Genomic DNA, 14,227 nt, shown 5'->3' on the forward strand with positions numbered 1-14,227 from the left:
AGGCACATAAGAGGTTGTATTAATATCCATGTTTCATAAACCACTTAACTGAGGCAGAAACTGAAGTGAGTCTAGGCATAGCCGAAGCAGAATTAAAGGCAGTGTGACACACAGAATGACAGAGTCACAGCATGGCAGAGGTGGGAAGGCCCTGCTGGGGACCCTTCAGTCCAAGCCCACTGCTCAAGCAGGGCCACCTAGAGCTGTTTTCTCAGTACTGTGTCCAGACGGCTTTTGAGTATCTTCAAAGAAGGATACTTCACAACCTGTCTTTAGCAGATGAGGCATTGCCGGCCATCCTTTACTTCTCCAGGAGAGATATGTGCTTCCTTCCAGTCCTCAGGATCCTGCCCTGATCACCACAACCTTTCAAGGATAATGAAGAGTATCTTCGCATGGACATCAGACAGCTCCCACAGTTCCCGTGGACAAGTACAATCAGATCCTGTGGACTTGTATACACTGAGTTTGCTTTAATATCCCTTACTCTGGTTCTCCTCAACCAAGGGTATGTCTTCTTGCTCCATACTCCACTCCAGGTGGGCTTTGGCTTTCCTAACCCCATCCCTGCACACTTGGACTGAAGAGTCTCTATTTTCCTCTTGGGTCACCTGTACCTGCTCTCACATGTAGCATGCTGCCTTTTTAAGTCTGAGTTTAGTCAGGACCTTCTTGTTCATCCATGCAGCCAGCCTGCTGCCTTTGCTTAACAGTGGCTTAATAGCAGCTTGGGTACAGGGTGTGTTTGACAATATAGACACAGAAAGAGAATTCAAGGCAGAAAATTTTCATCTTGAAGAAATAGAGTAAATTAATCCGTGCTTATCTCCATGTCCACTTCCAATATTTACACAAGATGCACCACAGCTAATGCCCCAACCCAGCACCCCAGTCTGCAAGGCACATATACCTACAGCAACTTACTCAACCACACAGGAGGTCTGCCACAGGGCAGGAATGCAGACACAAATATCGCTGTCTTAAAGTAGTTCTTTCGCCAGCAACCCCTCCTGTCTCTTGTGTTAGGCATATATGCCCCTCTAAATCAAACAGATGAATTTGTAATTGCTAGCCTATTTGTTTTAACAACCCTTAATTTACTGGCCTGCAGCCTGTGGTCTCATAGCTGTGGTTTCTTGCAATACCAGCTACAGAAAAGACCTCTCAATTGTATGAGTTGCTACATATTCAGAAGTCAGTATATGGGTGCAGGAACATTTATACAACAAAATTCTAAAGCCATTGTTAAAAAAAAAAAAAAAAAAAAAAAAAAAAAAAACTTTCATTACTCATTTCTTACACTAAGATGTTGGATCAATCCCCTCAGTGTACAGACAGCAATTTGTGTTACCAGTTAAACTGGTGTCTCTCACCCTACTTATCCATACTCTTATGACGACTTGCTGTGTAAGACAGCCAGACTCTTTTAAGGTTTTGCAGAATTGGATATGAATTTCATTCTCTTGCATCAGATCACTATGAAGAGCTAGGTGCTAAAAGACATACTGCACATAGAATGCAAAAATAATATAAAAATATTTAGACAGAATGTAAGCCAAAATAAAATGGTGGTGGGTATGTAATGCCTGAATTATGTTCTGAATAGTCTGTTTCGTTCCTTCACCATGCCAATGAAAAATAAAAAAGATGGAAAGTTAGATGTATCTAGTATTAAGTATCAATGTCCCTCTTGAGAGGTTGAAAACTGCAGTGAGGTCTACGAAAGGACATATGTTCACCTTGGTTATTCTCCCTAACTGAGATTTTTAAACCGTTAGTTGCTCGGTTCATCAGATTGGACCCAATAACTCTGACTTGAAGCTGTCATCTGTCACTGTTTCAAAATACCAGGAGAGAGGAATCAAGAGGCTAGAGGTGCTACCAGAGGTGCCCTGCTGATGGACTGTGTCCCACCCCAGTCCTCCTCTGTCATCAATGGTCCAGAAGCAGTTGCCCAGGGGTCTTCTCTGGAGAGAGAGACACTGGGGAGGCCCCTGCTCGTGTGATGTCCAGGGCAATCACACAATCAATATGGGGACCCTCCCCTCAAAGTGGGGACCCTGATGCCTGCATGGGCATTGACTTGCGCTGCATGTGGAGGAGTCCTGTCACGTGCTGGGGAAGATACCATGGCATGTGATCCCCTCCTATCCCAGCTAGAAGTATGATGGTGCCAGGGCACACCAGCTCTCTGCACAGTCGGTTCCACTTTGCAAAGAAATGATTGTCTGATGTGTGTACGTGTGTGTGCCTCAAAGAATCAGGGAAAAGGGGATCATGGCTGTGTATTGCTGAGACTGGGTCACACAGCTAGCACTGGACCTTGAGGCATGCAAAACAACTAGAGTACAAAATCGTGGTCATTTTTTGGAATGATTACTATGTAATTCTCAATGCCAAAGAGCTATTCTTAATTCACTTGCTGAACAGTTTCAGCTTTTTGATTGAAACATTTGTGCTCATACTCCCTCGCCCTAGAACTTCATGGGAAAAGCAGGGGGAGGTAAATGAAGGGATTCAGATTTTCTTACATGGGAATTAAACCCATGTTTCCTGAGCCCCACCATTGAGCTGCTGGATGAAAGGGGACTGCCTCTTAAGCTTTCAAAGGGGCTAAAGCACCTCACGGCAGGAAAGAGGTCAGAGTGCCAGCTCCTGAGTGAAGGGATATACATCCCAACAACTCAGTATAAGGAATCCAAGTCTCTGAAACAGGCACAAATGCTTCCTGTTTCTTATTTTAGATGGTTTTCTGTGTAGCTGGGGATTATATGACCACTGATATCAAGTATGTGCCCTGCCAGCACACAGTATGGCTGTCATGCATTTCTTTCAGGTTGGCTGGGATGCACTATACAGTGTTTATTCCAGCTACCTGAAGCAAGCAGTCTTCCTGAGCTAGGACAGTGTTGACAAAAAATAATAATAAATAGTAATAATAATGACCTTTTGCACTTTGTGGCTGCACTGTATTTTCTCAGGTACAGAGAATCGTAAAACTAGAGCCAGGGTACCAGCCCCCACCTGCCAGCTGGACAAATTACAGACTTTGGCATTGGCTTTTTCTCCGCAGCGAGAGCCCTATGGGGAGGCTAGACACTTGACATGGAGGTTGATAATTCCACAATCTTGAGCCCTTCCCTTGATTTAGCCCTAAATGAGAACATCATTTTCAGTTCACACTTTGTGACACTTTTCAGTGCCACTGAGCACGGCAGCAGTGTTATTTAAGTGCCACCCCTCCTCTCAACCTAGCTGAAATTCATAAAAGCTGTGCTGGTTTGTTGATATCCAACATGCTGTAGCTACACAGCACTCATCATTAAAGCACACCTGTTCTCTGAAAAATAAAAATATAAAAAAAACTTTATGAGGCATCACCTGACTATGCCACTAGTTGTTGAGAATTTTTTACTCAGATCAGTCCTCTCAGCAAAACAGAAGGAGGAATGTGAAAACGGAAAGAAGCAGGTCACAGAGAAGGGGGATTGTGCAAGGCAGCTGTGCTGTTAAAGCAAATATCATTGGGACTAGAGCTTAACTTTATAACAAATCAGGTTATCACCTGCTTGTCATTTCTGCTACTTGTCTGGCCACGCCAAGAGTTACAGAAACTAAACCTGCAGGAAACTGCCCCCCTCCCCTCCCAACAAAAGAAAAAGGCAAGGGGGGAAAATAGTTTTCAGACGTTTCTACTCCCTGAAATGGCTTATCATGAGGTCAGATGAAAGCCAGGGCACGCACAATGGAGGGAGTGGAGCTGTAGGGCCAGAGCCGGGGACCAAAGGGAGCAAAGAGCTGCTGCAGCAGTGCCTCAGACCAGGTGAAACTGCTGGGAACTGCAGCCAGAGCAGTGCTTGTCCCTAGAACTGACAGACCTGAAATATGTTAACTCAGGTTGACAGAATTTTTATTATTAGATATGAGAAATGCAAACTGTATGATACCTTTAAAATATACGTGCTGTACTTAGTTTCCAGTTTCCCAGCACACCGGACATTCAAACAGTCTGGATCCTATTTAACAAACATTGTTGAATGTATTCAGTTAATAAAAGCTTGGCAAATATTAGTAAAAGGCTTGTAATGGCTGTGAGTGATATAAAGGTTAAAAGCTTTGATAGCATCGTACCAAACTGGAATAAAGCTTGAAGAAACTCAAATGATGGGTCAGTAAGAAATCTCATTGCTGATTAGGACATCATGAAATATTCATTTATTGGAATCAGAAAAGATGCAACTATTCTATAAACCTAAATTTATTTTTAGAACTTGAAACTTTTAACATTATTCAGCTCATTAGTCCTGTCCTCTCATTATCAGAAAGTATACAGAGATTAAAACAAGAATGAAATTTCCTCACTGTCCCAGCCTGACAGGAAAGCAAGATGTTTTCTTTCTTATGCATATGTTACATTATTTCTCTGTAACGACAAGGGAAGAAAGGGCTTCAGGCTAGATTGGCACATGGGGAACGCTATCTATCAGTGTAAACTTGGAGGATCTTTTTTTTTTGTGTGTAGTTTGCTGCACTGCCCGCACAGAGGAAAGCTCCCCGTGCACCCCAGAGCACAGGTAGGTTTACCAGCATGTTATCAGAGCCTGGCCCATGAAAGAAACACAAGCAGGATCACCAGAAAGCACGCGTTGTTTCAGGATCTCTGTAAACACTGGATTCCAGCTTCCAAAACCGCCCTGAGATTCACTTTCTTTTAAAGGCTTGTCTGGACGAGGATAAAGGTGCATTAAAAAATAATGATAATAATAATAAAAAAGTCAGTGAAAACTTTTAATTAACATGTTTTTCAAATTCATAGCATTGACAGGGTGTGTTGCATTTTCACACATTTGCCAGCAAACGTGTTAAAATACACTTGTGTCCTCTCTACAGGTGGCAAGTTGGGACAAGTTTCCGAAAGTTTCAACATATAGCCAGAATTAAAACCTGCTCATTAAGGTACTTTTACCTTGGCTGAGGGTGAGTGTCACTGATGGGTTTTCCTGGGACTCCCGAGAGCAGCTTGCATACTGGCAGGGAACTGTTACTCAGCTGCTTTTTCTCCAGTTCCTGACCTGTCAAGTGAAAGTAACATTTCATTTACCTGCCTTTCAGGACTGGGGGAAGAGGGTTGTTTCTACAGTACTGGGGGAGGGGAGGGGGAATTTTTGTTTTGTTATTTCAGGTTACAGTTGAACACTTTGCAGAAGGAACTTTGCCTTTGCTGCTCTGGGATGAAAACTAGAGTGTTTTTTTGTTTGTTTGTTTTTCTTGGCATCCTAACGGGAAGTGAGTGTGCAGTTGACATATGCACTACACCATGCTTATACCTGGCCATGCTGTCAGGAAAGTTTGTGTTAATGCCCGGCCAAAGCCATGGCTGTGAGGCACAGATTCAGGACTAACAGACATGAAGGCACAGGTGAGCATCAATAACTGTGAGCCAGTGGCTATGTGGGTTTGCTGGGCAGCACCATCCAAAGCATACCATCAGTCTGCACCTCAGCCCTCCCACTTCCCAAACAGAGAGCATGAAAACAATCCCAGGCAAAACGTGCTGAGAGGAGTCACATTTTGTAAGCACTGTGGAAGATCCAACTTTGTGTGGTGGATGCAATATACAATTGGAAATCAGGAAATGGGCTGCGGCGGGAGGGATGGGGGCTGGACTCAGAGCCGTCTCGCTCATCCTCAGGCTCCTCAGAGCTGGCCCTCAGTCTTGGTTTCATGTTCTTAGAAATGTTATCACTTCACCCGCGTCACATGGGGGACATGACTTTTTTGCTGACACAGCTCTTGCAGGAAAAGCCCAAACACAAATACATTTACAATGAAATCACTTTTTTTTTAGACATTAAATCTCCAGCAGCCTGTACTTTAAGCGCCTTTAAACTGGTACATCCTTGGTCCTGCCAAAGAAATGCTGCAAGATCTTTTGTGTGTGTGTGTGTGTGTGTGTGTGGAAGCCAATGTGGAATAATGGTGTGTTTTGCATTCATATCTGATTAGTCCTGCTGCAATACACCAATCAGGGTGGTGGTTTGTTGATTTTTTTCCTTTCTTTTTTTCCCTTGGAAGGAGATGAAAAGATCCGGAATTTGAGTAAAGCGCCAGTTTAGGAATGAGGAATCTCCCCTGCAGCATAATCTGTGTTTCATTGGCACTTAAGGGTGTGGGGTGACAGCGAGCAGCCTGGTAACTGGTGGGCAACAGGTCAATGGAGGGGTTAGATCTCCTGTTTGTACCTCACATGACGGGTGTGGGACAGAAGGCACAGAGAGCTGTCCCGGTTGTAACACACGGAGCATGCTTATATTCCAGATTCCCTGCCTGTCCAGACACTGTGCAGAAGAATTCGTGGAACTGAGCATCTAGAGTAATATCAGACAAAGCTTTTCATTTTTTTTTTCTTCTTCTCTTTCAAAGTTGCAAAACACTGAAATGGTTGAAAAACACGCCGAGATTGCAAAGCAAACACCGCCAAAACTCCCCCAAGCCGCTCGGCGAAATTTTTTTCTCGGTTGCCACCGCTCCGAAATCCACACGTAGCTCCGGCGGAAAGGCGAACCGCAGGCGCCCATGCAGGTGAAATCCCGTGCGAGAAATCCCGGTGACTTTTTGATACCGGCTGCCAGCCCCAGCCACGGTCCTCAAAGGGGGGGCTTCGGGGCTCCTCGCCCCCCTCCCCTTTCCCCATCGCCCCCCTCCCCCGTCGCCACGGCAACCGCCCGGCGGCCCCTCCGGGGGCCGGGGGAGCCCCGGGGGAGGCGGTGAAGCCCCCCCCACAAGTCCCCCCCAGCCCCTCGGGGGCACGGGTGGGCGCCCCACGGGCGAGCTGGGGCTGCGCGGCGCTGCTCGGCGGGGCGGGCGGCGGCGGCCGAGACAAAGGGAGCCGGGGCTGGCAGGGGCGGGAGCGGGGGGAGGCTCGGTGGGGAACGGCAGATGCCCCTCTCGCTCCCCTCCCCCTCCCCGGAAAAGGAGGAAAAAAAATAGAAAAATAATGATAATTAATTAAAAAAATCGCCCGGCGGATCTGCCGCCGATCAAAGGCTGCAGGCACTGGGGTTGCTGGAAGGCGGCGGGCGCACAAAGCCCCCGGTGATCCGCGGGGGGAGCGAGGTGGGCGGCGTGGCCGAGCCTCCCCGTGCCGCAGCCCTTCGTTAGCGGAGCGATTTTACCCCCCCGTGTTTATAAACAACAGGCGTTTGGCGAGAGATTCCCTGCGTTGGATTTATTTATTTATTTATTTTCGGAAAAGGACCCTTCTGCCGCGCATTTCTGCTCCTGCAAAGGGAGGGGGGACCCTATATATGTGAGGAGGGGGCTGTGTGTGAGGGGGGCCCCGTGTGTGTACGGGAGGGGGCTCGGAGCCAGCCGTCCCGCATCCCCCAGCGTGGAGGGGCGACATCTCCCCGCGCTGCCCGCATCCGCCGCCCTCCTCCCCCGTATAGTGTGGGGGGGAAACGGGTCGGATCCGCGGTGTTTCTTCCACACGAGCCCTTGCTGCTGTGCTCCGGATCGCCGGTACTCGGGGTACCTCGGTGTGGAGGTGCAGCCCAGCCCAGGGGTTCGGCTCCGGAGCTTCGCCCGCGCGTGTAAACGCGGCCCGGGAGCGGGGCGCCGCCACGCTAAGCGCCTTCAAAAGGCGGCTCGGGGATAATCGGAGAGCGGGATTTAATGGGGGCTGCTCGCAAAGGATCGCGTTTGGGGCCGATATGGCTCTGGGGGAGGGGGCCGCTCCGGCTCCGGCTCCCGCCGCCGCCGCTTTCGCGTTGGCAACATCTGGCCTACAGACCTACTAATTTCGACTCGTGATCTCGTTTGGCGAAACCCGATCTACGTGGTTCAAATACCTTCCAAATTGGGGGCGATTTAACAATCGCGACCAATTAAACCCGGGGAAGAAAAGGAGAGGGAAAAAAAAAAAAAAAAAAAAGGAAGAAAAAAAAAAAAAAAAGCAAAGCAAATCCCCTCCTTCCCTCTCCCCCCGCCCCGGGCTCGCAGCACACTATCTGTTGCTCGCTCCCGGTGGGGGCGGGCGGCGGGGCCGGGCCGGACCCCCGCTGCCACTCGCACTCACACTCGCGCTCACTCACACTCACTCGCTTCACCCGCACGCCCCATCCCATTGTCCCTGCCCGCCCGCGCCGCTTTATTTGGGTGTTTTGTCCGCTGCCCGGCGCGGGGCTCCGCGCGCCCGCCCGCGCCGCGCCGGAGCGGCACATTCATCCCCGGCCGGGGGCTGCTTTCGAACCGCTGCCATCGCGGCTCCATTGTTCGCCGGGCGGCCAGGCCCCGCCCCCCTTTGTGTGGCGCGGCGGCGATTGGCCGGCGCCGGGCGGAGGGCTGCCGTCACCGCTCGGGAAGCCCATTCATCTGTGCACTTGGGCGTTGGACTCCGCATCTTATTAGCAACCAGGGAGATTTCTCCATTTTCTCCTTGTCTACAGTACGGCTACAAATCTGGGATTTTTTATTACTTCTTTTTTACTAAACTTGGGCTCCTTTTTTTTTTTTTTTTTTTTTTCCTCCGGTGCTCGACTTTTTCCTTCCCTTTTTTTTCCCCCTCCCTCCTGTGCTGCTGCTTTTTTGATCTCTTCAACTTTAAATTTTTTAAAAAGGAGTGCATTATAATCGGTTCTGTTCTCTCTTCTCTTTTTTTTTCCCCTCTGGTGTGTGTGTGTGTTGCTGCTGCTGCTGGTCGCCCAGTATTTATACCAACCCAACGCTCTTTGTTTCCCCTCCTTTTGGATCTGTTGAGTTTCTTTGTTGAATAAGACAGCATGGGTGCCCAGTTCTCCAAGACCGCTGCAAAGGGCGAAGCCTCCGCCGAGAAACCTGGGGAAGCAGTGGCTGCATCTCCATCCAAGGCGAATGGACAGGTAAAAAAAAAAAAAAAAAAAAAAAAAAAAAAAAAGCAATTAAAAAAAAAATTAAACCTACTCCTTTTTTTAAGCCAACTTCGACGGACTCTCTTTTGCATCCTGTCTTAATTCTTCTTCCTTTGATGCCCCAGTGGCACGTTCAATGGAGAATACGGCCAATCCTTTTATCCTTGCAACTCGAAGCAAAGGAATCATTGCTTTATTTTTAAAAAAAAAAAAAAAAAAAAAAAAAAAAAGGGCTTGGCTTTGAACGATTTGCTGCTTTATCTTTCCTGCGTCGGGGAGTGTGTGTGGGGGGAGGGGGCACGTTGGGAAAAAGGAGGAGGAAAAAAAAAATATATATATATATATATATCCCTCGTGTATTATTGAGAAGCGTCCCGATGGCTTGTATACGGATGGATCTGTTACCGCTCGGCTTTTCTGCCCGCTTTACCGCCTGCTCCCGACGCCGCCCGGCCACTATAGCGCCTACCGCGGGCACCGCGCGGCCGCCTCGTACCGGGGGCAGCCGCCGCCGGGGCTGGGGGCTCGGGGGCAGGAGCAGGGCTCGGGGGTGCGTTTTGGGGGGGTGAAGAGGGGGGCTCCGTGGCTCCCCCCCGGGGCAGCAGCCGGGCTGCCCCCCGGCGCCCCCGCAGCTGGCGGCCGCCCGAAACATGCAAATGCGGCGGGGGCCGAGACGGAGGGGAGAGGGGGGGTGGAAGCCGGGGCCTGCCGGGCGGGGGGCTGCGAGCTGGGGCCGGGCGAGCTTTGTTCGGTGCCGTGCAGCGCCGCGCCGTGCCGAGCCTTCCCCGCCCCGCTTTGCTCCGCTCCGCGCCGCGGCCGGACGGGGCGCGCCGGGGGCGGGGGTGCGCGGGGCCGTCGGTGGAGCCGCGGCGCCCCCTGGCGGCCGTTCCGCGGGGGCGCCCGCCGCTGGGGGCGCCCGCCCGGAGCGGGCTTCGGCTGGGCTGAGCCGAGCCGAGCCGAGCCGGGCCGGGCCGGGCCGGGCGTCGCGGGGAGGGCGCGGGGGAGGCGTCGTCTCGGTGCTCCCCCCCGGTAACGCGGTCGCTGTCTTGCAGGAGAACGGCCACGTGAAGGTGAACGGCGACGCCTCCCCCGCGGCGGCGGAGGCGGGCAAGGAGGAGGTGCAGGCGAACGGCAGCGCGCCCGCCGAGGAGACGGGCAAGGAGGAGGCGGCCTCGTCGGAGCCCGCCTCCGAGAAGGAGGCCGCCGAGGCGGAGAGCACCGAGCCGGCCTCGCCGGCGGAGGGCGAAGCCTCCCCCAAGACTGAGGAGGGCGCGACCCCCTCGTCCAGCAGCGAGACCCCGAAAAAAAAAAAGAAGCGCTTTTCCTTCAAGAAGTCCTTTAAGCTCAGCGGCTTCTCCTTCAAAAAGAACAAAAAGGAGGCCGGCGAGGGGGCGGAGAGCGAGGGCGGCGCCGCCGCCACCGCGGCGGAGGGCGGGAAGGAGGAGGCGGCGGCGGCGGCCCCCGAGGCGGCGGGCGGCGACGAGGGCAAGGGCTCCGCCGACGAGCCCTGCGCGGCCGCCCCCGAGGCGGCCAAGGAGGAGGCGGGGGACTCGCAGGAGGCCAAATCGGACGAGGCCGCCCCCGAGAAGGCAGCGGCGGGAGAAGAGGCCCCGGCGGCGGCGGAGGAGCAGCAGCAGCAGCAGCAGCAGCAGCAGGAGGCGGCGGCCAAGGCGGCGGAGGAGGCGGGCGGCGCCGCCGCCACCACCACCACCACCACGAGCGAGGCCTCGGGCAGCGGCGAGCAGGAGGCGGCCTCGGCGGCGGAGGAGGCGGCGAGGCAGGAGGCCCCCTCCGAGAGCAGTCCGGAGGGCCCCGCCGCCGAGCCGGCGGAGTAGAGCAGCGCCCGCCGCCGCCCCCTCGCCGACGAACTTTTTTCTCCCCCCCCTGTTTGTTTGTTGGAGTGGTGCCAGGTACTGGTTTTCGGAGAACTTGTCTACAACCAGGGATTGATTTAAAAGATGTCTCGTTTCTTTTTTTTCTCTCCCCGCAGATTTTTTTTTTGTTGTTATTTTTTTTTCCCATCTCAAATCAATTCTGTTACCACCATTCCAACGGGCGGAGGAGGGCCTCGACGCCTCCCTCCGCCTCCTTCCTTCTCTCCTCCTCCCTTTTTTTTTTTTTTTTTTTTTTTTGCATCAGTATTAATGTTTTTTGGTTTTTTGGTTTCGTTTAATTTTTTTTTAATTTTTATTTTTTGGCATACTTTGCATCTTTATTCGAAATGTAAACTTTCTTTGTCAGTCTATGGACATGCCCATATATGAAGGAGATGGGTGGGTCAATAAGGGATATCAAATGAAGTGATAAGGGGCCACAGTGGGGGATCCGTGGCGCGCATCCATTGCCAAGAGAACGTGCCACGAGAAATGATGTAAGGGGTTAGTCTTTTTTTAAAAGAAAGTTATTACGATGTATTTTGTGAGGCAGATGTTCTATAAGGTTTACAACACTACAAGTCTTGATTAAGAAGGAAAGGAAAAAAAAAATCAATACCCAGATAAAGAGATCATAGTCTTAGGAATTCATTTAAACCATAGGAACTTTTCACTTATCTCATGTTAGCTGTATCAGTCAGTGATTAAGTAGAAATACAAGTTGTATAGGCTTTATTGTTTATTGCTGGTTTATGACCTTAATAAAGTGTAATTATGTATTACCAGCAGGGTGTTTTTAACTGTGACTATTGTATAAAAACAAATCTTGATATCCAGAAGCACATGAAGTTTGCAACTCTTTCCACCCTGCCCATTTTTGTAAAACTGCAGTCATCTTGGACCTTTTAAACACAAATTTTAAACTCAACCAAGCTGTGATAAGTGGAATGGTTACTGTTTATACTGTGGTATGTTTTTGATTACAGCAGACTGCTTTCTTTTCCAGTTGTCTTTGAAAATAAAGGAAAACTCTTCAGATGCAATGTTTTTTTTTTTGTTTTTTTTTTTGTTTTTTTTTGGTGTAGCATCTTGTCTATCATGTTTTTGTAAATACTGGAGAAGCTTTGACCAATTTGACTTAGAGATGGAATGTAACTTTGCTTACAAAAATTGCTATTAAACTCCTGCTTAAGGTGTTCTAATTTTCTGTGAGCACACTAAAAGCGAAAAATAAATGTGAATAAAATGTATAATTTGGTTGTGTTTCTTTCATGGATACTCTGGTAACTTAAATGGGCCAGCCAGTATTGTACAAGCCTAAATTTGTATAAAGTGATGATGTGCGCTGTTAGCACTGGCTTTGCAAGCTGCCTTCCTAGATCCCAGACTGTGTAACGCTGCGCTTATTGTAGAGAAATTGAGCAGCGAGCCAGGTAACTCGCAGGTTTCCTGGATTTAAAAAGAAGGCTGGAAGGCAGTCTGAGCATGTACAGTGTGCGATTCTGTTGTCCAGGCTCCATCTTGCTTTAAGACCAGAGGTATCCAGCATATGAGATTCTTGCCTCTTGAGGAAAATGAGATGTAATTTGAATTGCTTAGGGTGGGGCGCTGAAATTTTTTTGTGCCGCGTTGCCTAAAAGTTAAGCTCTTGAACAGACGTCCCATTTATGTCTTAGTATGCTGTCCCTGCTTAGGTTCCTAGATGATTAGATCGAAAACTTTAGCCTGGAGGGAGAAAGGGGGTATTAACACTGCCATTCTGCTCAAAGTAATTAAAAGCAATATTTTCTCTTTTTTTCCTCAAGTGCTACTCCCAACTGCAGGTGAGTTACAGAACAGATTTCGAAATTTGTCTATAAAAATAATTACTTGGTGCTTGCCTTTAATTGTTAGGCTCTTTGGCTAATTTCCAGCATATTGCTCAGGGCATATTATGCCTTAATAAAACAGTGGGCTCATGTAAGAAAAGCAGTAGTGGTATTTGGAGGGTGGAAATTGATTCAAGAAAGTGTTGCTTCTAAGTTTATAGGAGAAAGTTTAGTGTTACACTTATTTGCTTCCACCTAAATTTTCAGCAGAAACTCTTTGGAAGCAATTATGATTCATTTTATGAGAAAATGGCACGTTAGCACCTTGTTCCCTAAAGAACAAAGCCTAAACTGAATGAAGTATAGTAGATTTCCTGCTGAATGCGTACTTTTTCTTTTTCTTTTTTTTTTTCTTTCTTTTCCTTTTTTTTTTTTTTTTTTTTTTTTTTTTAATTCAGCTGTCTACCATTTTAACTTTGGCTTGTATGTACTCTAGTTGCCCTGGTATTTCTCTATAGCTTTAGAAATGTATTGAAACTATGCTATAATTGCTGAGGGACAAAAATAAATGGATGTAAAACAAGATCCTCCACACCAGTGTCATTCTTGGAGTACATGTGTTTGAAGTCTAGTGCATAACTGCTTTGCTAAGGGGTTTTTATAACATGGCTGTAAAAACCTGTTCTAAGACGCATGATGTCTTGGCCATAGAGTCAATGTCTCTTTTTAATAAATATATATATATTTAAATTCAAGGATTCTTAAAGAGAAGTCTGAATTTCTTTGATTTTTTTTCCCTTTGTTGAACTATATGTGTACATATGAAGAAAATAATCACCAGTAAAATTCTCCCATTTTTTCTCAACCTGCTTGGCTGAAACTTTTGTGTTTGTTCCTCGCTCAGCTGGTGTTGTTTCCTGAAACGCTTCCAGTTCCTGGTGGTGCAGAATCACTTCTACCACAGCAGCCAGGATCCTTGGCTGGGACTTTGTAATTCCATAACTTGGCTTGACTTGGAGTTGCTTTCCAAGCCTAATACCAGTACAGTTTCAAAAATAAGGCTTAAGAAGATCACTTACGTGGCCTGCTGTTCTGCTCGCAGCAGTCCAGTATGTGCTAAAACGTGGTTCCAGCAATGCTTCTTTTCAACCATGCAGTTTAAGAAGACGGGAATCTGCCTGGGTTTGGAATGGTGGAAATGGAGCTTTGAGCTGCTTCCTCCTGCAAAAGGATTGTGCCACATCATCCGTCCCCAAGAGGCTGGCTGGTCGCTCCCATGCGATTGTAGATTATCCTCATTTTTCTATGAGGAAAATGGAGGGGTTGGGTGTTATGACTGGTGAGATGGTTAATCTTCTTACCAAGAAACCTTTATGCCTCTTTATACTCCGTCACTTGCTGTTATGTCTTGGTGAAAATGCTAATCATAATAAGTATTGTAATTTCAACAAATTTTCTCAAAATTCAAATGCATGTGACTTTAAAATGTGTGGCTTCAAGCTCATTTCCCTGTCTTATGGGTTGTTGGGGTTCTTTTTAAGTGGAATGTTATGGTTTCTGTGAACAAGGTTGTGCTGGAACAATGTCAAAATTTTAGGTAAAACTTAGGCTGAAATCTAATTTTGTTTGAATAAGGACTCTAGAGATTTGCTTCTTT

General features: G+C 48.4%; 1 protein-coding gene across 2 annotated transcripts; it reads left to right on the plus strand.

Moving 5' to 3' along the window:
* Positions 1-8,035: 8,035 nt before the first annotated feature.
* MARCKS (myristoylated alanine rich protein kinase C substrate) lies at positions 8,036-12,015 on the plus strand. 2 transcript variants are annotated; one of them, XM_084513609.1, is made up of 3 exons: positions 8,036-8,446; positions 8,707-8,879; positions 9,941-12,015. In XM_084513609.1, the coding sequence occupies exons 2-3, from the start codon at positions 8,781-8,783 to the stop codon at positions 10,721-10,723; spliced, it is 882 nt and encodes a 293-aa protein (XP_084369735.1). In that variant the 5' UTR covers positions 8,036-8,446; positions 8,707-8,780; the 3' UTR covers positions 10,724-12,015. The 2 variants fall into 2 exon arrangements, with proteins under 2 accessions (XP_084369735.1, XP_084369734.1); XM_084513608.1 differs by lacking the exon at positions 8,036-8,446 and having other exon boundaries at positions 8,467-8,879.
* The last annotated feature ends 2,212 nt before the right edge of the window (positions 12,016-14,227 follow it).

The sequence above is a fragment of the Aythya ferina genome (assembly GCF_964211825.1).
Source record: "Aythya ferina genome assembly, chromosome: 3".
Lineage (NCBI taxonomy): Eukaryota > Metazoa > Chordata > Aves > Anseriformes > Anatidae > Aythya > Aythya ferina.

Excerpts from the sequence above, each read along its gene's own strand:
- MARCKS (XM_084513609.1), top strand. The coding sequence starts at position 8,781 with ATGGGTGCCCAGTTCTCCAAGACCGCTGCAAAGGGCGAAGCCTCCGCC. Across the intron at positions 8,880-9,940 it reads CATCCAAGGCGAATGGACAG|GAGAACGGCCACGTGAAGGT; the intron begins GTAAAAAAAAAA and ends GCTGTCTTGCAG.